This window comes from Toxotes jaculatrix, chromosome 12, assembly GCF_017976425.1.
Source record: "Toxotes jaculatrix isolate fToxJac2 chromosome 12, fToxJac2.pri, whole genome shotgun sequence".
Lineage (NCBI taxonomy): Eukaryota > Metazoa > Chordata > Actinopteri > Toxotidae > Toxotes > Toxotes jaculatrix.
In genome coordinates, this window is record NC_054405.1 from 21,355,202 (window position 1) to 21,379,956 (window position 24,755).

General features: G+C 42.5%; 1 protein-coding gene across 1 annotated transcript in view; it reads right to left on the reverse strand.

The window, feature by feature from the left end:
* The window catches only part of LOC121191117 (protocadherin-16-like), an 81,598-nt gene that overhangs the window by 56,464 nt on the left and 379 nt on the right, over positions 1-24,755 (reverse strand). Inside the window, exons 2-4 of the mRNA XM_041052197.1 lie at positions 10,091-10,930; positions 9,778-9,975; positions 8,762-9,535 (exon numbers count right to left, since the gene is read on the reverse strand). Of these exons, the coding sequence (XP_040908131.1) occupies positions 8,762-9,535; positions 9,778-9,975; positions 10,091-10,912 (1,794 nt within the window). The 5' untranslated portion in view covers positions 10,913-10,930. The remainder of the gene's footprint in view (positions 1-8,761; positions 9,536-9,777; positions 9,976-10,090; positions 10,931-24,755) is intronic.

Genomic DNA, 24,755 nt, shown 5'->3' on the forward strand with positions numbered 1-24,755 from the left:
TAGTGTCACCTAACAACAAATCGGCTGTATGTTTGTACAGCATGATGCTCCACTTGTCTGTTGTCACTGAATTGTGACAACAGACAGTAATCAAAAAAGGAGAAAAGGGGAGAAGCAGAGGTTAGTGTGGGCAGGTGGGAAGTCGTAAGAGTTTCTCTCGTAAAAGATTCCACTATAGGGGAGTGGAAACTTTCTTTCACTCTCTCTGATGTTGCTCTAACCTTTAATAGACATCTCATGGTGAGAACTATCCTTATAAAAGCTGAAGTCCAAAGAAAAGACGATATGAGGTGCACGCATGACAGAAATGCATCTGGGAGATGTAAAGAAAGTGAGAGACGTGATGTGGACCATATTGAATATAAAATGCCTTTTATTTGGTCAGTGCCATTTCTGTGATCTCATATAGACCAGGCAGGATCAGCAGGATTGTTTAATATTGTGTCTCTTGGCACGATAAATGCAACACTAGATCTGGAATATTAACGTATGTCCCTCTCTGCTTTTGTCTCTCTGCTTCTCTCAGCATGTCTCCACGTTTGAGTTCCTGAGGTGAGAACGAGAAAGAAGAGGACAAGTGAGATGATTAAATGGATGATTCATTTGAGAAAACAAATATCTGTAGCTGCACTGTCTTTGACCCCTGAGAGGAAAATAAATAGTGTGGAGCGAGCTGGGACACAGACACAACACCAGAGGAGCAGAGTCATCCAGATAACAGCTCCGAGGCTACCGCTACAACACTCGCACTCATCCACACACACACACAAACAACAACTAAAAGTCATGGCCTCGAGTCGTGAAAAAAAAAAGACAAAGAACAACAAAGAAAAATGAAGAAACTGACTTACATCATTCATATCTTTTAGGACACTATAAAAACTCAGCCCTCAGAGAGAAATGTCTTGGTCACATGCAACTGTGACTTCAAACCTAACATCTAAGGCTCCGTAAAGCCAAAATGACAGAATCTGATACACTGGGAAACAAGCTCTTGTACCACCCTTCACCCCTAACTTATTGACCACCTGCTGTTCCAAACTGCAGAACTCCTCCCAAAGCAAATACAATCTAGAGAAACACAGGAAGCATACTAATTTACACCAACTTAACTCAGTGTGTCATGAAATTAGATTAGGGTGACCTAATGAACTGTGTAGAGCCTCAGGATCACCTGCCGCTAGCGTGTGGTGTGTATGTGCACTTTATGTGTGTGTGAGACTGTGTGTGAATATGCCTGTGAGTTTGTTCCTTTCACTCTCATACTCCAGTGTAGGAATGAGAAGGAGGACTCAGGCAATAAGACATGAGACAGAAACAAAATGGAGGCCCCAGACAGAGATAGAGAGGACGTCTGTCTGGACGGCAGATACGTTTGAAAAGAGACACAATGCAAAAGCAGCCCAGGAGAGCTGGAATAGAGAGATAGGCAGGAGGGAATAGACAGACAGAAAGAGTGTGATTGCATGTGTATGCTTATTGGTGGACACTGTTGTTCGCTATGGAGGGTCCTGTTCCTGCAGCTGTTTTATATCCGTGTGTTCCACAGACTAGAGGAGCTGTCTCAACTATGCTCTTGTAGAAGGAAACCCTCAGCACTACAGACAAGCTTTGCAATTCTTCAATGTCTGTTCTATACACCTTTAAGCCCTGTAGGTAAATCTGCTGATATTCAGGAACTCTGGACTCAGGGGTACAAGATGGGCCCAATAGTGTTTCTGATAATAAACTGTTTGTCTTAGAAAGAAATAATTAGATCACCTTGGGCTGTTCACAGTTTATGACACTTTATAGTACTAAACACTTATAATGCTAAATGATCTGGCATATTAATCATCTGTCCCAAATCACTCGCCAAATACATTCCCAACTTCACCCTGGACCACTCCACTCTGTCTCCCTCCCCACTCATCCAGAACCTTGAAGTCATTTTTGACAGCAACCTCTCCCTGAGCTTCTCTCCTTCCCTGCAGCTGAAACACTGATCCATCCTTTCACCACATCCAGACTCAAATACTGCAACAGCATTCCCCACGACACTTCATCCAAAGTCCTTAATAAACTCCAGTACATCCAGAACTCTGCTTCTGCTCACTCACTCACTCCCGCTCCCATGACCACATCACCCCTGTCCTAAAGAACCTCCACTGGCTCCCTGTCTGCAACCGATTCAATTTAAAGTCCTTACACAAACCCCTCCATAACCGGACCCCATCCCCTCCTTATTCACCTGCAACACTGTCACTCTCCTTCCTGCAGCCTCTGCTCCACTTAAACAGCCTCTTCTCTCCACCATCACAGACCAAGCACCACACACGGGGTGATCAATCTGTTCAAGAAATTTATCAAAACACCTTTTTAGAACTGCTTTTAATGTGTGATTAATGTCCTCTGCTACCTCCTGCTTCTAAGGTGTTTAGGATCTTTTTAGCTTGTTGTGTAAAATGTCTTTGAGTATCACTCTATGAATAAAATTTTATATTATCATTATTAAAACTGTGCATGTTTTGGTGCTTTGGTGCTTAGAACTGAGCAACACACGGCAAAATTCAAAGAAAGAAATACTTTCCATACTTGATACTCTCACTTGCTGATGGGAGATTGTTTCCTTTCAAAAAGCAGAGGAAAAGATAAAGTTGCCAAGATCAGCAGAGCAGCCATAAGCATAAAAGCCCATGAGACATGAGGTGAAAAAGAATGAAGAGCAAGATACTCACTAACAGATGAGATGAAGAAATGGAATAGAAACCAGTCATACTGGAGAGAGACTGAAAGAAGAATGAGAGAAGAAAACCCCTCACTGCCATATGGTACAGAGTATTGGGCTTAATGAGGCGTGAGGCCATCCTCTCCACAGAGGCATCGGCCAGTCAGATCACACATGAATGAACACTCTGATAGGTTTAAAATACAACATATGCCAACAGCTAGTGATATGGAACCAAACTACTGCTTCTGAGGGAAAAGGAAAGAAAAAAGAATGATTTCCCCAACCCGGGCCACCACCCAACAGCCAACAAAGAACGGAAAAATGCCCGTGCAAAGAGAAATCTGTCTGATAAGGGTTTCACATTTTGAAGCTGTGAAGCATTTTGATTGCTGCTGAAAATATTTCAACAGAAAGAGATGTTGTCAAGATCAGCAGAGAATCTGGGCTCTGAACTGGTGCCTCGGCCAGAAGAAAGAAAATAATTAAAAAAAATTTTTAAATGGAAGGTTTGCAGTAATGTGATACATCAATATGTAGATGTAAGGTTTCAGTCTTGGCAGATCAGGCAACTCCTACTGAAGGTAACTTTTTGATAATAATAATGCCCACAACCTCTGGGGACAGCAAGCGCGTCTTGAGAGGCTACTCAGTCAGACATTCAACAGAAGAAGAGCACTTCGTTTGCAGGTATTCTGTCATCAAACAGAAGATTTGATAAAATAAAAACTCTGATCTGATGATGCCAGTTATTAAAATCCTTCTAAAATTCTTCATCTGGGGACATGAGTGTGTAGCATCAAATTTAATGACAATCCATCAGACACTGTTTCATGCAATCAGGCCAATAGTTGCTGAGACATTTTAGTCTGGAGCAAAGTAGTGGACTGACAAACATAAGCAATGCTGCTAGCATGGCAAAAAAATGGGGGATCATATAGTGAAAATCTCAAGGATTACAACCATAATATCTCTAAAACTCTCTCAGGAGCTTAGACCCTCTGCTCTTTTAAACAAGACATTACCACCATAATGTTAACAAATAAAGCCCATCTCATTATCTGGAAAGTTTAGGGCTTGAGCGTAAAATCAAGATGGATTTCACTCATGGCACTGGAGCCTCCAGTAGCAAACAGGTGATGAATTCACAGAGAGTGTTGATGGATGTTACGAGAATAGTTCGCATAGCAGACACACCATCCCGATCCCTCGTCACACACATTCTGTCAACATCGCTGGCAGCTGAGAGGTGCGAGTCGGTGAGAGAGAGCAGGAGAAAGAGGCGGTAACACAGAACACGAGAGAGAGAGAGTGAGTGTGTCAGAACAGGGGCCAGCTGTTAACAGCATGAAACGATTCACCAAATTTTCGATCTCGCTGGTGTCTGTTTGTGTGTGAACCCAGCCATTTGTCATTGCTGATCACCTGTTAGATGCAACTGAGGCATGTGGTGACAGTGATCACCGCAACCTGCAGCCTTGTTTCACTCAGCTATCAATCCCAGCAAATTAAACACGCTGACAGATTAATTAAAACACACAAGACAAAGTTTCAACAGTGCAGGGCCATATTAAAGCTCAGCTGCCACTGTAAGAGAACAACCAGGGAGGGAAGACATCAAGCGGACAATAAATTTCATCTTCCCCCCACATTTTCAAGCTTAATAAAAACTAGAGTGTGCATGTTGTGAGTCTGGGCTGGAGGGGAGCGTGCAAGCTCCAAGTGGAAGCTGTGGTTTGGTCTGGCTCTGGTTTCCACGGGGGTCGGATTCAGTGCAACACCAGCAGGAGACTGGACCGGAGTTACAGGAAGCTTAAACTGAACACCTTTTTGCTTTCAGCGGGTCAACATACATCTCTGGCTCTATTGGTTTATCAAATGCGATTAGTCTCAGTGTGCATGAGTGTGTGTATGTTTTAAATATGATTAGTCTTTCCTTATAGAGACGTATAGACTTTAGCCAATGGGTCCCCAAACTTTGGACTTCACACGAAAAGAGCTGATTGCTCTGACAGACAGACGTGCTTTGTTTATCTAAGTGGTTTTGTGGGAAGTTCAGGGGGACTAATGCCACCTGTCAAAAGAAACCTGTCCTCCCTCTCATATGTTTCTGCTCTGTTTCACTCACCTTCACACTACACTCACATATTCATGTGTGACATTCTCTTTTCTTACCCTGTTTTCTTTTACCAGGAAGGCCTGCTCAGTAGGTGAAATCAAGATTTCCTTACATTTGGCTGCTGCAACTGGACTGAAATCACCACCATCAGGTCAAAATTTCCCTCTGACCAGCAATTTGGTGCATGACCAAGTGTCTTGAAAAAGAAAACCCCAAATTTCCATGAAATTGGCTGTGGAGTGGAGTCATAGTCTCCAAAGGGGCAACTCTAACTTAATGGGCAGAATGTTATTTTCAGTAGCCATCAGCAATCAGCTTCAAACTTTTAAACTCTGCATGGTTCAACCGCATGACTCCACAGCATTTCTGTTTTGGATCCTCCTAAACCAAGTCTCAGTTGAAGTCAGAATGTCAACTTTGTTTGCGAGCTATATCATCATCTGCAGTACAGTGGGGCCATAGTGTAGCTTCCATGTTTTACTCATGTTTCAATGTATTTCCCTCCCTTGTTTCTTTTTGATTGTAAAAATTATTCTATTTTTTTTTAAAAGCATGCTATCAAACTGTACAAGATCAACAGACACTGCATTACCATTAAACTGTTGTACTGCAATGCCAGCAAGCCATTCTCCACCTCTTTGTATATCTCCCAGCTGAGCACATCTGTGTGTCTGTCGAGATGATTGAGTGTTGTTTAACAGGCTTGACCAGGAAACCACATGCTGAACATCACAGGGGAGATGCATCACCTGCTCAAAGTGGCTCCAACAGTGTACACAAGTACACATACACAGATGTATGATATACAAGCATGCACATGTACATACAAGCGCACATGCAAACTTTTGCTCTCTGTTTTGCTGCCTTGTCCTCAACCATCTCAGCTATTTCATGTCCCCTGTTGTTTGGGTCCATTTCTTTTATTTGTACTTTTGCTTTATTGAAACTGATTGTTTTTCTAGCTTGCAGCTCATCTGTTCATGCCTGTTGGTGCCGAATTTGAACATTGGCAAGAGCGTGGATGTCGCTGCTTGTGAGATTAGCAGTGGCTTCCCAGCGGTCAGGTCATGCTGGAAGTGAGCATGTCATTGGATTTGACAGAAAGTCTGCGAGGCACAACCCACACAGGAAAAGGAAAAATCGCTTAGACTCTGAAAAATACAGATAATACCCAAGAAAAGGAGCAAGAGATCTGAAAGTAATTATATCAACTCGGTGGCATTAGTGCTCGTTCAGATAGGCCCCACGCAGACCAAAAGATTTCAGCAACCTTTACGTGCTAATAAGTGTTTTTTTAAGCAAATAACTCCACAAATGATCCACTATAAATATGCCTGTCACTTTTCATCACCAGCCACAATTCACGCTGTTCTCATGACCTCTACCTTCGCAGGATATGAACCTGAATCAGATGGATGTGCGTGCACACCTACACACTCACACATACGCACATACTGTACATACCCACACACAGAGGCACCATAACCTCTGCTGCCTGGGAAATACTTTAAGGAAGTGGGGGAAGAGGAAAGCAGGGAAACCAAGAAATAAATAACTCCTTTGTGTCGCGGCTACATAAACAGTACAGCACATTACAGATTACTATAGTGGCCACACTGATAAGAAGCTTCCTACACACTATCACTGCATGTAGATGTGTGTGTGAGAGAGAGAGAGAGAGAGAGGAGAGTGAGAGAAAGCAAAAGAGACATGATGAGAAAGATCCAGAGGAGAAAGAGAAATAGAAATGGAAGAAAAACGGACAGAATGAAAGAGAAAGATAAGAGGGAGACAGGAAGAGAGAAAACCTGGAACTTAAGTAACACTGGCTTTGGCAGAAAAAAGAGAGTAACTATACCTTATCTTGTGTGCATATATGTTCCTTCATACACTTCTTCTGATAACACATTTCCTTGTTTAGATATTAAACATTTGCTGATTTTCTTCCATTTTTACAGTGTCCAAAATCCCAATCAGCCAGCCAGGCCAGTATAATAACTCCAAAACCCAAATGAGATTGTTATCTATTGTAAATATTAGTACAATTCTGAGAACATTCTTTGTCTCAGCTCGGTTAGGAACGTGACGAAATCTCACAACCTAGACGACGGTGCCAAATAACATCACACAAAAATGTAAACTGGGCTTACTGGACCAGCTGACCCAATTCTTCACTTTGTCACTATCTTGACAGAGTAAAATACCAAATGGTCCACGATCTCGACAGTTGGTTGGCAGGAAAATGGAGTAAAGTACAAATCTGGAACGACATCCATTAGGCAATGATGTCAGGTCTAACATAATGTGTGCGCGCGCGTGTGTGTGTGTGTGTGTGCCCAGAAAAAAAAGTTTACTCCAACTACCATTATCCTGCAAATCGCAGCCCTTGTGGGGAGACCCTCGCCTGGAGAATCTTGACTCTTTCCGAGCAAGTCTTGAGGAACGTGCCCGAATGAGCAAATCAAGCCTTATTCACTCACTCTGGCATTCTGGAAAACCACCCGTGATGTCTGGCATGGAATTACGCTTGCACCTAGTGCCAGAATAACTGCTGGCCAGGATCAGAAAAACGGCTAACATTAGATTACAACTGCTGGAACAACTGGAATTGAGGTCCAGGGGGGTCATTTAACTGGTTGAGGGATATAATAATTCAACAGAGCAGCCTAATTAGGAGCAAATTACAGGGTTCAATAATTCAGCAACAGACAGGCTGTATCTATAGAAAAGAAATAATAAATCACGTTAAGGCCTCCAATTTTTTTCTTTTCTCACTCCTTCCACAGCTCGGTCAAGCTCTCTTCTTCCTTCTTATTTCATTTGCATCTCATATCACTGCTCTTCATTACATTTCCTTACTTCTCTCATCTCTTGTCTTCCCTAAGGAGCAGGCCCATATGCCAGTTTCTACAAAATACCAACCAGCCATCCTTTCCAAATACATGTTAAATGAACCCGCAAGAATGTGAAATTCAACTATTTATCTAATTCCAGTTCGGTTGGCGTGATTAGGGGTCCAAACTTTTTTATTAGGCAGGCCAAACTTTTAAATTTAGGCAGCAGGTTTTCTTTATAATGCTGAGAAACAGCAATTCTGCTCTCTCTGCTCATCTGCTTCACAGCAGAGGTGTAAAACCAACCTGTAAAAACAGTTGGTCTAAACGGTGCATGATGCCAAGCTAAGACCTCGCTGGAAGACAAACAGCCAGTAATCCTTTTTTCATTTCTTGGGAGAGGTCCTCCTTACACATAAGAGCTGCTAGAATCAAGATAAAAGCAAGACAGCCAAAGCTGCCGCGAGATAGTGCGCCGATACCGGGGTCTCACCCTACGCTGCTAGCTGGGTTGCCATGGCAACCCTACGAGGTGAGAGAGAGGACATACCAGCACAGAGTAAATCTCCTCACAGTAGCTCCAGGAATGCAGGTGAAGTCTCTGTCCCTGCCTTTCTCTCTCTTTTTTCTGCACCCTTTAGAAATCTTTTCCCCTCTCGACGAAACACACCGAACGGCTGCTTTTCTCCTCTTACAGCCCGGTTTTTATGAATCACATCACAATGTGTCAGTGCTTCCAAGTGCACCATCCTTTTCTGACCTAGGACTTTGAGGCTGTTTTTCAATTCAGACATGACTTTGATTTCCAGACTCATTTATATTGATGTATAAATCAGGCTTTTGCCAGGGGAGTAATCAGAGAGGGCTTAAGGGAGGGTGTGAGTGAAAAGAGTGAGTGAATAAAGAGATCAGAGGACAGGAGAGACAGTGAATGCTTGGTTTTGGCAGCATAAGTAGGACAATAGTGTTGTGGCCAACACGCAGGAAGATTGAGCACCGCAAAAATTAAAAACGGCAGTTCCCCTTCAAAATAAAGATGAGCACGGTGGAGACAGAGAAAAGAGGAAGATAAAAGAAGAACTTTTTCAGGTTTTCTCTTACCTCTAAGAAGCAAGTCCCAGCTGGGGTGTTCTCCTTGATGGAGGCATTGTAGAAGTTGCTGGAGAACACAGGTGTATTATCGTTAACATCCTGCAGCACAATGTCCACCTTTGCTGTGGATGACAGTGGCGGGCGGCCGCTATCCGTTGCCACAACAGTCACACTAGGAGCTGGCTCTGATTCGAAATCCAGAGCGGCTGCTGTGGTAATGATCCCCGTGACCGGGTCAATGGAAAACCAATCAGAGTGAGAGTTTTTTCCCTTGAGGAGGCTATATCGGACATCCCCGTTGGGGCCCTGGTCCTTGTCCCTGGCAGTAACCTGAAGAACAAAGGATCCAGGATACACCACTTCAGGAATAGTTTGTCTGTAGGCCTGCTGGTCGAACAGAGGGGGGTTGTCATTAACGTCAGTCACCTGGATGGTGAAAGATGACTCCGCCCTGAGGGGTGGCGTGCCGGAGTCTGTGGCCATCACCCTGAGGTCATATGAATCCCGCTCCTCTCTATCCAAGACTTGGTCTACATATATCAGGTAAATGATGCTGTCCTTGGTTGTGAGAGCAAACTTCCCATCACCCCCCTCGAGGGACACATTCACGTTGGCGTACTCTCCATAGTCTGGGTCGGTGACAGATATCCGAGCTACATACTGGCCTGGCTGGGCCCCTTCTGAGATTCTTGGAGAGCCGTCCTCACTGAGGAAGATGATGGTCATGGTGGGCTGGTTGTCATTGTAGTCCCGGACATGGATCGTCACAAACGCGTTGGTCACCTGGAAAAAGACAATGGTACATGATTCATGTTACTTTGTGCTCCAATTAATTTGTGTCACACTACTATGGCTCAAAAAAGGCATTTATCAGTGTCTGTTCTGTTTTTCTTACCAATGATGAAAACAATGACCCTTAAGGTTTAAATCCTTAACAAAACAATATATTACCTGTCATCATTAAAAGCTCTGCACACTGTGGTTAATGCACTGTAATCATATAGCCATAGCCATAATGCAATTACCTCAGGGTGGCTGGCGTTATCCCTGGCCTGGACCACCAGTTCATGGACCCTCTTTAGCTCATAGTCCAGGGGTCTATTCAGAGTGATGACCCCTGATTTGATATCCATGACAAAGTAGCGGTCAGGGTCACTCTGACGCCGGTTGATTTCATACAGCACCAGACCATTGTCACCCTCATCCTCATCTGTTGCAAACACCTGCAAAGACAAGTAAGTCAAACACTGAAATTAAAATTACCCTGGTGACTGGTGAGGCAAGAACTATTACTGAAGTAATGGAAAAGTACACAAATACTGACAACACTTTGCTAACCTGTAGGATGCTGCTTCCTTGTGGAAGACTTTCAGAGATAATTGCGTGGTATCTGCTCTGATTGAAGACCGGCGCATGATCGTTGATGTCAGTCACTGTCACTTCCAGGTTCATGGATCCCATCCTTCTAGGTGAGCCCCCATCAAAGGCCTCCAGGACAAGGCTGTACGATGAGCGTTTCTCCCTGTCCAGCAGTCCATTGACCACCAGGTCCAGATACAGCACCTTGTTAGCAGCTCTCTTAGTCTCCAGTCTGAATGCCTGGCCTACATTGCCTTCTCTAATAGCGTAGCCTTGGGTGGTCAGCTGGTCCTTGTCTGCGTCAGTCGCAGGCTCCAGGGAAAACCTTGTCCCCACTGCTGTGTGCTCAGGGATCTTAAGAACAGCTTTCTTTTTAGGAAACATAGGTTCATGGTCATTGATGTCGTTGATGGTGATTGAAACCTCAATTGTTACTCCTGTCATTGTCACAGCAATAAAGCTATAGTGGTCCCTCTCCTCACGGTCCAGACGGCGTGCAGTGGTAATGATGCCTGTGGTTTCGTCAATGTTGAGATCACTGCCAACGCCCGTACCTTCATGGTCTGAGATGAAGTACAGACTTGCAGTTTCACCAGGTGGTAACCCAGCACTGATATCACCAACGATGGTCCCTGCAGGCTGCTCTTCATCCAGCTGGAGTTCCAACACTCCAAGGACAGATGTAGACTGAATAAGGACAAGGACGATGCAAAAATAAAAGACTGGCTTCCGCCGCCAGAGACACAGACAGGGTTCACTGACCCAAGCCCTCCGTCTTGACCCTTTGCTTGTTATTGGCATGGCTGGGTTCTGCTACACCTGGGAGAAAGAAAAAGAGAGAAGGAGAAAAGACAAGAGATCTATTTTATGATATGTGAATCAAGCAGCTGAACCACTTTTTTCATTCTCTCCCCGAAAACATCTTGAAAATTCAGTTGCTTTGTTAGCACAAAATGAAAACAAATTGTTCTGTTTTTTTTTAAACTGGAGCCTCTATCTTAAATCCTTGCATGACAATGTGCTAACACTTTTACAATCCAGAACCTATATTAAAGACACTGCCTGATGAATTTCAGCTTTTTTCCCTATAAAATGGATATACATGACATTTTGGAAAGAACTCCTCAGCTGGATCAGGAAGATCTGAAAAAGCATAAAAATGGAAGTCGAAGTCCGTCCAGGATCCACATTGGCTTGAACCACACTGAGGACAGAATCATAAACTATATTTATCTGAAGGATAACAAATTTTATTCACTGGGTGAGAACATTTTAAAGTGTCCAGAGTGGTCACACACTGAAATCCAAAGGGAAAACACATTAAAGACACTGCAATGAGCATCAAGATCCTCTGTAAGATTTTTATATCCGACACAGATCACGATAGCAAATGCCTACACACACACACACACACTCACAAACGCATGGAATGCATGGGAAAGTAGCTGCTTCAGCAGGGCCTTCATGGGGAAAAAGCAGTCATTTAAGACTGTAAGCTTAGCCTCCATGTTCCCCAAACTCTAAATCATTCACAAATCCATAAAGATAATACCCTCCTCATGCTAAATCAATCTTATCAGTCACAGACTGAATCTAATCATGAACAGATACACATTCTGTAACTATCCACAAAGTTGTGCATCGGTCCAGGATCAAACACTTCTTGCCAAAAATTGTTGATGTTTGTTTTAAACTGATGTGCCACTTGGATATGCCTGATTGGATGGCACAAGAGTTTAAAAGGCAATCTGAAACTCACCTGACACTGTTTGAGTTATTCTGCAGCAAAGCCACCATCTGGTACTTCCAGCAAGTTAAAACAAACACCAATAATTATTTGCAAATGGTATTTGACCCAGGATTGACACACATACTTTCGCACACTACCATAAAATTCTAGAAATACACTCATAACTATTCTGGCTAGGTTAACCTGTATGGCTTCACTAAACTCTCACGAGATAGATGCACATTTTACCCCTTGATGAGGTCTACAAATATTTAGATTATGTTCAAAATGAGAGCAACTGTTTATTTATGTTTCTCTAGTATTTATAAGGGAAGATTTATGGAGCGTATAACTCTTCAAAACATCCTGCAATGGGGAGAACCATCGAGCCCTGACACAGCTCATTCATCACACTTTGAAACCAGAGGGATGCTGCTTTGCACTGATCTGATGAACATTTAATGCCTAAACTCTCTGGAATGTGAATGAGTCCTGCCTCTATTAGCAAATGTTTGGACCAAATCAAACATACAAATGTGTGATGCAGGCGAAGGGCCGGTAGCAGAGAGGAGGTTAGTTGTCAGCGGAGGGTGTTGGCCCTCGCTGGCCAGCCATATTCACCCAGACAATCACTCCCACAGTGCATGTATAATCTGGACAGTTAACTTCAGGAATGTCTGCCACCTCTAGAGAGAAAGCCAGTATGTTGTCAGCTGCAGTATTTGCGCATACATTGAGCTGAGGTATTCACGCTCACACATACAAAAAGATCATATACTGACTTTCTTCTTGCAGATTAACTGCAAGGCTGACTATTATCACAACACGATACAATATGATGAAAACCAGGATGAAAAGGATGAGAAGAAAACCACCTTCTTTCAAACAGATAATGCTCCTGAAAGGCAGACTGTACATTAACACAAAGCAAATTTAAAAGAAACTGGACTGGATATTTTATATCCAATGAATCCTACTGCAATCATCCAACCCAACAGTCTTTCTACTAACCCTGACCTCCTGCGGTAGTTTCTGAGGCCTCTGAGGAGGAGAGATTAATAAAGTGTATAGGTCCACTGGGACAGGGTGAGGGACACAGATACTGGGCCCTCTGGTCCAGTCACTGACCTCTACATCTGGTCTAGACGGCTGCTCTGGGCAGTTGCTGCACTCCTACACAAAGAGGGAAGCAGAGCTGAGACTGAGAACACTGGCTGTGTACACACCCTTCTTTTGTTGTGTTTGCCGTGTGTTAAAGTAGTTGTGAGTGTGTGTCTATGGGACTATCTTGAAAAGAGTTGGAAGAAAAGAGGAAAGGGAGAGAAGTTAAAAGAAGAGGTCTGGTATAGATAATTAGGGGTGTGATGATAAAAACAAGCCCTTGTGCTGCTGAAAGGGAAATTCAGAGTCAGAGCCTGGCCCTTCTGAGACCCCGCTCTGACTAAATGAACCCAGAGTACAGTACCATAATGCAGCCATTGACAGCACCAGGGAGGACAAGAAAAGAACAAAGCAGAGCGATGGAAAGAGTGGATTTAGGACACAAAAGAAAAAGCTACATTCTGAGGCGTGATTACAGTTTGATTTGGCTTGACAGCCTTATTGTCTTTAGGGACCACTGAGCTATGTAGGTGAACCTTACGATTGAAAAAATAAAGGCAGAAAAGGGTGTATTCCAAAGTGTGTGAGTGCCGTATGTGTGTTGTTTTTTTACCTCCTCTCTCCCACATTGCTTTAGTTGAGTGTCAGTGAAAGGTTTTATTGATGAACAGACCTCACGGCTGCAATGTGTCACTGTCAATGAGGAGCCGGTCCATGACATCATCTCCCCTTTGACGTGTGCTGTAATATGCTTATGTTTGTCCTGGAGAACGCAAGCTGATGAGGAACGGAGAGAGCAAGGGCTAAAATGTAGCTCATGCTGAAAGGATACTGGCTTTAACAGATGGTCAGTGGAGTAGAAGGCAACCACCTGATTCACTCCCTCTAGTGGCACTCTCTATAACACCCTGCTAATTATGATAAATCATGTTTCTACTTGTTTAAATGAATTAAGAGCGTATCCACTTTCAACTAAAACACAAGAAATGCACAAAGAAGAGTTAAATACAGCAAATAATTTCAACCTGTCTGTCTGGACACATGGGTTTTTTATGTCTGTGTCCTTGTACGCCTGCACAACACATGTGGACGCAAAATGTGACATCATCTCTGTGCGACCACACTGACAGGCAGCACGGGCCCAGAGGGCTCCATGCAGTCTCAGCCACATTATATCTGGCATTGCACCCCCATAATCTGCCTCTGCTGTGCACAAGCCTCAAAGCCTCAAAGACATGGGCCTCCACTCTTTAGTACTATTACCATATAATAGAAAACCATAGTGTTTTCTATAGGATGTAACCATGTAAAGTAGAAGAGTGTGTGTGTGAAGATGTGTGTATGTTTATGCTGTTGTATCTCAGTTGTGAGGAATAGCTTTTCCCCGTGCAGTGCCAATTCTTCACAGGCCTCTCTATCTCTCTATCCCTCCCATGTCCCCTCCTCCCACCTTCCCTCAGTCCACCCCCTCTAATGGATTTAGCAGATCTAGTTGGGCACGCAATAGCTACCCATGGCCAAGCCAAACAGGACCCAAAGTCACGAAGTTCCAAGTAAAAAATGGCCACTCCGTTACCGCCTCTATCTCAGCTATGTTTCTTGTGTTTTGATGGAACAACACAAGGTTGTATTCAACGAGTTCCTCAGCGGTTGAGAGGTCTGGCACTGCCTGTGGATAGCTGGCAGCCACTTATTCAGCCCTGCAACTGCTACTGTGCCACCCAAAACCAGATCCTGCGATTGACAGTAAACTCAGATGGGAGACTATAAGTTAGAGTCAGAGATATGTATCACTGTGGATGCAGTCTTGCCATTGCATATTCAAGACCCCAAGTGGACGAGTTTCCACATCTTGCAACAGCTTTCTTGCTATACATGTCACGCATGTGTTCTATATGGTGTTAAGATACCACATTGTCGTAGTTTTGGTGCCATTTAGGAGTGTAAAAAACTTCTTTTTTTTATGACTCCTCTCAGCAAGTGTACAATTACAGAGTGGCTGGAGCAACGCCAAATCTGTAAATGACTGAGAATGAAAGGTTAGGGAAGGTTGTGGTGAAACAGGCTGCAGCGGTCGGCAGTGGTAAAAAAGCTTTGTGACTGGAGGGAGGGACAGAGGGAGGGAGAGCCGAGAGTCTGGTGGGGGTTAGAGGATGGAGGAATGCTTTGCATCTCAGTTTTCATGTCATTTGGGTTGTGTGTGTTTAGGGGGACGACAACTATGACCCCTGTCTCCCCTTGAGTTGCCTTTCCCCGGTTCTCTGGATATAGACGTCCCATTTCCAACCCCAGCTGTCACCAGCACAGCGAGCATATGTGTGTGTGAGTGTTGTGACCGTGTATATTTGAGTCCCCATCTATGCACATATACAACTGTTTCCTCAGTTCCACTTTTACTTGTTCATCTATTTTAGAGTCTACACTAAAGGTGGATATGAGTTTCAATTTATTTACACAATGGACTCAATTAAAACAGAATCAACCTTGATCCAGTGATTCTAAAGTATCACAGCATCAGCCCCTCAGACAGCCAGACGACCACTGTCTGGACAGTCACACACACAATGAAATATACATGCATGTGCTGCCCCAAAGCACAATCAATATTAATACCACTACACGTAGAGAGAGTTCATGACTGTGTCACCCAGGAGAAGCCTGCAGCCGTAAAAGCTCTCGCAACCCGTGAAACCCATTCTATCTGGTTTGTGGAGACTGGTAGAGTCTAAGTAAATAAGTTTGAATTAATTATGATGAAGTGAGGCCCGGTTCCTTGGCTTGCTCTTCCCTGTAGCTCACATGGTTGATCTGATAAAGAGTGACAACTCATCCAGTCACAAATACTGTACATACTGTAAAAGGGAGGATGAAAAAGAAGTTGGTAAAACTAATCTAAGGTTCAAATTTTATTCAGCTGGTCCGTCCTCAAGTGCTTTATGATACTGATCATTACTTGAATCTTGTATTGTCTTCTATTTTTTCTTATCAAATTCAGAACTCTACCAGTGATTATACATTCTGTTAAAGCAGAACCAAGCTGTAACATTTTTCCCGGTTTACCTCAACTCTGTGAAAGCTTTTGTTTTTAATTCTGTCCATGAAATGCTGCTCTGGAGTTTTATTTTATTACCTATTTCCTACATAAACGTCCATGTCAGTGACATCAGTGAGGCTGCAGAGGGTCGGGGGGGGTGGAGGGTGGGGGACCACGTCATCGCAGACACTAGTCAGTCCACAGTAAGAGCAAGCTTCTGTGCCAGGAGCCTACCGAGACCAAAAGTCTGAGGCTCAAGTCCACACTTTGTCTTCATATTACAGTTTATGTCCTAGTCTGCAGCAAAGAAGGAAAAAGGAAGACACCAGCCTTATTCTCTGATCAAGGAAGCTAATGTTGATTGCATGTGAACAATATCTGTTCCAATCCAAAGGTATTTGGAAAGTGAGATTTTTTTTTCATGGTTTGGCTCCACAGTCTCATTTGGATGTGAAATGATGCGATGAAAATGAGGTTAAAGTACTGACTTGTTGTTTAAGTTTTGTTTTATTCGCAGTCATAAAAGACTAGTCCTGGTTGTCTAGTATGTGTCCTCATTTTGGGGTCAGTCCTATTTAAGACATTAGTCAATAAAATAATTTGGGGAATGTCACATCCCATTCAGAGCATGCATCATAGGGTCTGAGTGCTCTTCACAGCTGTGCATCTTAATTGACCTAAGTACTGAGCTATAGACTATATTTGACTAATTTATTCTGCAGTGTAGCACTATTACAAGTCACAGCCGCTTGAAGTTATCAGATCAGTGTCAGTTCACTATGCTGCTGCAAGAGAACCATAAGATAGGCATGTTACACTATCATTTTTACATCTCTCCACTAACGTTCTTACTTGAATCCATGGGGATATTAGCTGGGGAAAAACAACTGCATAAGACTGTGAAACTCTGTTGCAGCAGCAGCATGACAATTCAAAGCCGGTGTGATGACTCAGATTTGTTTATTTACCCACACAGCGACTGTCAAGCTGGAATACAGTCACGCACAATTACAAACTGCACCAGGTCCCCCGTGACAAAACGTCCTAGATTTTACTGCCCGACAGGCCAGAAGGAGAAAGAGAACAATACAGTGAGAGACGGAGGGAGCAGACAAAGAAGTGGAACCACAGATGCAGAAGAAAAGTTTGATTCTCAGGGAGGCGGCCTTAAAAAACACTGACACAAGAGACATAAACATGAAGAAGTTAAACTTAGTCTGAGTGAGTGCTGAAATACACACATAAATAATGTACCCTCTGGACCATCAGAGGGCAAGTGAAAACACAGCCGGAGGTGATTCACTAACATCTTAACCTTCAAGGCCACGCTGCCAAGTGAATGTGCAACGAGTTGACGACTGTGTATTTGTGTGTGTGTGTGTTTGTGAAGAAAAGGACAAGAAAGAGTGAGATGATAAAACAAAACAAAAGGTATAAGGTCAGAAGAGTCAAAAACTGAGAAAAAAAAAAACAAAACCTAGGGGTGCCGTAGTGAGATGTCCCTGAAGGTGAAGCACCAGCTGCCATCTACCATCACTCATCACCCCTCCCCATCAGGGCATGTTTAATATCCCACAAGGGCAAGTTGTCGAGCTGAACCGTGTCCATACCCCTCTGTCAAACATTATTACCTCACTGGTGAAACTGAGATGAATACGCTTATAGTGGCTCAAACAGACTGTTTCTCTATTCGTGATTTGATGCTGGGCTCTGTCTGTGAACACCCATTCAATCCTCTGTAGTGAAAACCAGAACATTAACGGGAAGCAACTGAACATCAGGAAATATTCTGGTCAGTGTGGAAGACATTAAAAAGTACAATACTTAATGGCTCCATTTGGCTCCATATTGTTCTAAAACATGCTGTAAACATAACAGTATGTTGGCATTTGCTGTAAGTGAAGGCATTTGAAAACAGTTAATTTTACACCAATTATAATTACAATTAAAATTTAATTATTAATCAAAATCTCAATAGTAATGTTATGCTAATTACTTCTTTGATTTCTGTGCATGATTGTTGTACTTACATTTTTTAAGGGCTTGTACTAACTTAAATTATTTCCCTGGAAAGTTATTCTAAACTTAAATGTCTACATCCAACCTTTACCCTAACCTTAACCAGAGATAACTATAAACCTAAAACTCTAAAATGAATATTTAACTTTGCGGGGACTGAACTTTTGGTGATGGGAGGTGAGTCCTCACATGAGACGACTACACAACTGATAGAGCTGTCAGAGTGTTCGTTAATGATCTAACAGAGGAAAAGTGCAAAGACAAAACACTCAGCTGATAGCCAAAACAGGGTCAGGAGAAGCGAAACCAAAGATCAATCTTGTAACTTAAACACACGCACACACACACAGGCAAGTGCACACTTTAATCTCTTTGCGTTCCACCCAGTGAAGTAATCAGCGACATGGCCCAACAGCAAACCAGGCACAAAGTTGTATCGGGCCATGTTATTGTTTCAGAAAACACATAAATATTAATCAAAGTGATAAAATGTTTCGTTGAAGAGTTTGCCAGCTAACAGAGCAGCTCTCTTAGGGTGAAAAGAGGTCAGTTTCTTCTTAAGAGAAACTCTACAGGCTTAATTTTCACTGGGAGAGACTGGGACTTTGGTTTTTCTTTGGCTGACAGATTTGAGAAACCATCAAAATCTGTAATTACTCATCTCTAGCTCAGAATATAGGACAGTGACTTGGCTTATTATTTATTAAATTCTCCATCAACTCTTGGGTTAGTGGCGCGCCGACAGCTGTTCTCCAAGAGAATGCCTTTGTATCATGTTACGCCATTATATTTCTTGTGGTAAGCCTGGGAATTAAGTCTGTCTGTCTTTGTTTTAATTTGTTCTACAGAGTTAAAGAGACATCAATACTCATCAGTTAATAACGATCAAATGGAATCATGATAAAAAGACAGAGATGTGATATATGGGTTTGAGGCTCCAAATAAAAAAAAATACTTCTGAACTAATCAATAGTGCTTTGATCCCCTAACAGAAATATGGAAAACAGAATTTTTTTATTTGAGTAAAGGTCACTCCTTTCAGTCTCTAAGTTATCAAGAACAAAAACTTTCTTCTTGCCAACTTTCCATCCTTTGGTCTCACACCACCCACGTACATCCAATCTCTGAGTCCCTTGACGTGCATAACACGTTGCTCTACCTGAGCCGCGATGCCCTACATGCAGCTCTCAGCTCTGTGCAAGTGTTTGAAGTTACCAGAAGCTCAGATCACCTCACTTACTTCATTAAAAACACATGAGAAGCTACACAGACAGACTCTCTCCTGCTCTCCCTGCTCGCTCTGCTCGCCTTTAAAGGTTAGACACTTCTCATCCATCAAGGGAAGGAGATGGGCAGCGGTTACACATTTCATTCATCTTTGCTCAGAGGCATTCCCACATTTATCTCTTCATGTGAGTAATGAAATTAATACATCACTTCATTCAGACATCTGAGCATGTACGGCCAGTCACCTCGTCAATGGCGAAGAATCGAAAAAAAAGATCTGAACAAGAACGTCTCTGCTGACATCTGAAAGAACAGAAATGATAAGTCTATCCAGCTATAAGATGAAAAAAAAATTAATCAACACTTAATACATTTATAAAAGTAAAATGCCAAACCACCTGCTGGTTCTAGCTTTGCAAAATATAAGGACTTACTGTGTTTTTTAAACCTGTACATGGAATAAATTGAGTTTGGACTGGGTTTGGGAAATTATGAGAATCATTTTTCACTGGTTTTTGACATTTTAATTGTCTAAATGTTTAATCTATTAACCAATAAACTAATTGAGAGATTAATTGTTGTTGGAAATTGTCATTAGTTGCAGCCCTGCTGACATCTCTCTCAACAAATACTAGGAATATCCTAAGGCGACACATTTGCTTGCGTGCATACATCCATGCAGAAACAGACTCTCTTCTTCCATCCATCTATTGCCATAACGAGAAACCCAGAGTTCCAACGATCTAGCCACACTTTGGCACTCAGGAGCCAGTGTCACGGCTCCAACCCACGGTGGAGAAGCACAGGATTGGGAAACTCGAGACAACACCAGGCTTTAGAGGACTTCCATCTGCAGCTTCCTCCAGGAATATAACAACCGATTTCCAGGCATCATCATCCCAGGTCTTAATCATGAGTTGGTCTGGCTGTGCTGGCCAGTTTGGATCAGCATTTGTTGTCAAATTTGAAGATTACACTGTAGCAAGTCAAGCCATCTGAGCCTTGGTAGTTTTGGCTGCACTGCAACAGCGCAAATATCTGATGCTGACTGACTGACTGAGTGATAAATTTACACCACTGGTCGTCCGGCTGAGTATTGGATTTTTACCCACTGGCGCTTGCTCTCTTTCAAAATGAACTGGCGAAAACATTTTCTATTATGTAATTAGAGGGGCGTTTACAGACTGTGTTGCCAACTCAGCACCGTTGTCGATAGATTTACCAACTTTACAGAACCCTTTATTTTCTTTTTTTTTTTCACAAAAGCACGTAGCAACAAATCTAGTGACTTTCTCGACAAACTCTGAGAGTCACGAGTCACTTGTGTGTTTCAGTCACTATCTCATACTTGTCTGACAAAAGAAAAACATGTAAAGGAGAACAGCTGCGAGCACAAAGAGTAAGAGAGCTGCAAACAGATAAAGGGATGAAACCGACAAGGCAGAATGCAAACATGGCGTAATGACACAATGGCGTAATGAATATGCCATTCAGCATGTTACGTCATCTTGCGACATTTGACATTTCAAGCAGACTTCAGCATCAGCTTCAACTACATTCTCAATTTTGAACATTGACCATACGCGGTCCAGCCACATACTAGGTTTTGGTCTGGTCTTGTTCAAATATGGCCAGTGTCTGTAGTCTTTCCCATTCAGCTGACCTGCCCATACACTAACAGGATCCCTACTGCCTGGATAAAGACCATGAATAACGATGAAGGCAGTTACTTCAGAACTGGGCCTCAGAACAAACGAAAATTGCACTGACTCACTCTGCATGTGACAGGAGAGTCCAGTCATTTTCTTTGATTGGGTGAGTCAATCATACAGTAATATCTTCTCCAGAGCAGCAGATACATGGCTGTTCATACTGTACATAGTAAGGTTCTGTATTTCCCCAAGGGTACGAATACAGTACACTGTCAGAAAATAAGCCTCAGTCTGAGATAAAAGATGAGGTATAACTTTGAATGATTAGGTATGAGGGTTTGCTAGAATTTATTTAACATAAACACGTTTCCATGACCACACACTGCAAAGTATGAACTTGTACCTCATAATTCAAACACTGTCTCCTCATGTGGTTCCAGCGAGAATGAAGAAAAAAGCAAGCAAGGATGGGAACTGCTTAGAAACAAGGAATTCTTTCTGTTATGGGTGGCCAGCCAAGATGAAATTATGAAATTACAACCCAACGCTTTTATCTTTGTTTAATTTTTTATGTATTTTCTTAAAACGTTTCCACCGATGCATCAACCTGCTGAAAGCCCTGCTACATATGTCACTGAAACCAACCTGATAGAGCTGCATTTTAATTCCAGTGTGATTTTAAGTGCCACTTTCCCTTCAAGTAAGCACACACACACACACAACCCAAATTTTATATTGGTGTAATTAAATTTCATGACTATAATCACAGCAAGCTGGCAGACTTGGTGATTTTAGCTGTCATGGCAACCAAAAAAGCCTCAGGGTAAAGTTAATGAAATGTGGAGCAATCAGCAAAGGGGATTCCTTATCAATGTGAATCTTATTTTCTGACTCTACTACCAACGCTATTAATAACTGCCTGGCCTTCCTGTGGATGGATGATGCAAATACAAGTGGCTTTCCAGGAAACCGGAGCTACTCCCTCAAGCACTGCTGCACCATAGCACTGGTTATAGTTTACATGCTGACTCATAAACTAAAATCACACAAAATCCCCCTTCAATATTGAGGATTTGGCTTATGTTGTGTCTGAGATGGTGGTCTGAGAGGTAAATAAAAACACCAACACAGAGCCCTGGCACAAACAGCGTCCAGTGAGTGAAAGATGGAGTAGGGTAAATATTTCTACTAGCTACTTGTGGAGCCAGGGAAGAGGAAAACAATCTTATTTATGTTACTTTGCTTTTTTAGTTGGCTGTCATCTGCTACCCATTCAACACTGTGGTGAGTGTGTGCATTGTATTTCTGTACATGTAAGGAAAGGTGTTAATTTAGGTGTTTGAGGTGTTAATTTAGTATTTATAGTACTTGGAGTTAAGATTTGGTTTGGGTTCGGTTACGGGTCATGGTTAGGAATATAACTGAGTGAGGTACGGTTAGCCCTATGGTGGAGTGTATGTGGTGTGAATGCTTGTATGCGTGTGTGAGTGACAGAAAGAGAGCGAGGGGGAGAAAGAGGGACAGGGAGTGTGTGAGTCACTTTCCGATATTTGTACTCAGACGCTCATTTCCCATGCATTGAAACAAAACCCAGGAAAAAACAGTTCTGGGATACAATTAGAGAGATTTCTGTTTGAGCTTCAACATTTGGGTGGGAAGATGCTTTCTCCCTTTTCCCTTCACTGTTGTCTTTCTCTCTTGGCAGCACTCCATGGTTTGAGTCGATGAGCTGAAGCAGATACTACACAAAAGCCTTTACTCTGTATTTTACTTGTAATGTCTTTGTGCTCACAATTAACAATTCAGAGTCAGACATCTGACTCTGCAGTTACAGAAGAAGGCAGTTACAGGATCAAATCATGCACATAATATAACTTGACTGAAAAAGACAAATTTTTCTTCTTATGTGGGTTTTGTGGGAACCACAAAAAGGACAGCGGTGTATACAGTACAAGCAGAATTTCAGTGTCAATGTGGGTGGCGAATGCGCAATTTGATTACACTGTATATGTGCAGAGTTTAAAGTAAACTCTCAAGATTGCTTGAGATTTGCAAAGGAATAAAGTATCAGCTTGGACACTTCCTACCATGATTCTGTTAGAATAAACAAGAAAAAGCCCCTAAAGGCTGTGGAGGGTGCTATTATATTTCATCTTGAAAAGATTTAAGAATATTCCTGACACCTGATTCAGTTCTAAGTTTTTGTGATTCCAATAGAAGAATAAGATGCAGAAACCAAGCCAAACATGCAAACACACACCTCAAATAAGCCGATATACAATGAAGGGAATTGGTGTTGGAGGGTAATTATTCAGTCACCTTCCCCAAAAAATTGCAATATAAAGTCATTCAACAGATGCTGTTGTCTCAGAGGTGCATGTGGTTTAAGTTCAGCCCTGATGACAGTCAAGCCCCTGACCCTGGCAGAGTCAGTATCATTCTCACCCCCTCAGCTGCACAGACCCACATGAAGTGCAAGGTAAACAGCACACTGTTTACTTTGTTGATAGGCTTGACAAAAAAGACTTGACACTGAACTGCATGAATAGTCCTCTCTGCCTTGGCACACTTGTTATTGACAATGTTAAACACAGCAAACCTAACATTTATCATCAGAGCCCTTACTGCAAATGATGAATAAAAAACATCTTCCACAGGGAGGTCAGGGGTCAAGGTGGACACCTCAGCTGCCACACTCCAACCCAGCCACATCGAGACCAGATTAAGTTCTAGTCTTGTCTCAATCAATTTTTTATCTTCTAAAAATTGAAATATGAAGGAATATCTTAATTTCCACAGCTGTGACAGTAGCCCAGGTCTGGTGCAGTCCTGCTCCTGCAAAGTAGAACCTGTTTCTGTAAGTAGCTGATGTGAGTAATTATAAGCTGTTTGTACAAACATAAGCTCTGCTCAGTTGCAAGGCGCACCACAAGATATCCATATGGTTCCCGTTAGAAAATGTCTTGCTGCACGCCTCATCACTCTGCAAGAAACCAAACTCTAACTGGTTATGTGCAGACCAAAGGCTGAGGCTGAGGCCAGTATACTGCAGAGCTGGAGCACACAGGACCGTGTAAGTGGATAGTGTAATAATGCAAAGATCCGCATCCCTACTTACAGCAGAAAACCAACCAGCTGTGGATGCCAGCGCACACCAGATATGACTAGAATAACTATTGTGGTGAGGTGCTTAAATATGCCCCTGGGTTCCCATTTTTAGATTTTGGCCATGTAAACATACACAGACAGAACTGACTGCTATAAATACACGTCATGTTAGAAAAAAAACTATATATAATTGTCAGAATCTATTTGCTGGACAACAAAATTACCTAAAATCCTCTTGGATGTCTTATTTTCATATGTTTAAGGTATTGTAGAGTCTTTCGTTTTGTTTTGTTCTCTTTTCTTAATCACACAGAAAAGAAGAAAACACTTAGCAGGACCGATCTTGCATCAGCTAATGATGCTTTGGTGGTGCCTTGCTCAAAGGCACACAACATTTCAGATTCTCACCCCTGGTGATGCCTTGGACTCAGTCGAAAACTCTGCACTGTCACATCAGTTGGTCTGTCCAGGAAATAGTTCAAAATGTGCTGGCCCACTTTGAGCACTTCATCGTGTTTCCCATTAAGTGGTTCTGTCCTCCCTCCAAAACAAAGTGTATTTGCTCTAAGTTGCCAACCCTGGGGAAGAAATCACTGACTTACTGTTATTAAATAGTTCCATAAGACATAACAAACCTTTATACTGGCCTTTTAGACCAACATCTCTTTCATGTTTAGCATATGATTTAAAAGGGAGCCCACTCTTTTCTCTTTTTTTCAACCCGGCTGTTTAGCTAGCTGAGCTGTGAATGCTAATCAATAATCAATATGAGGC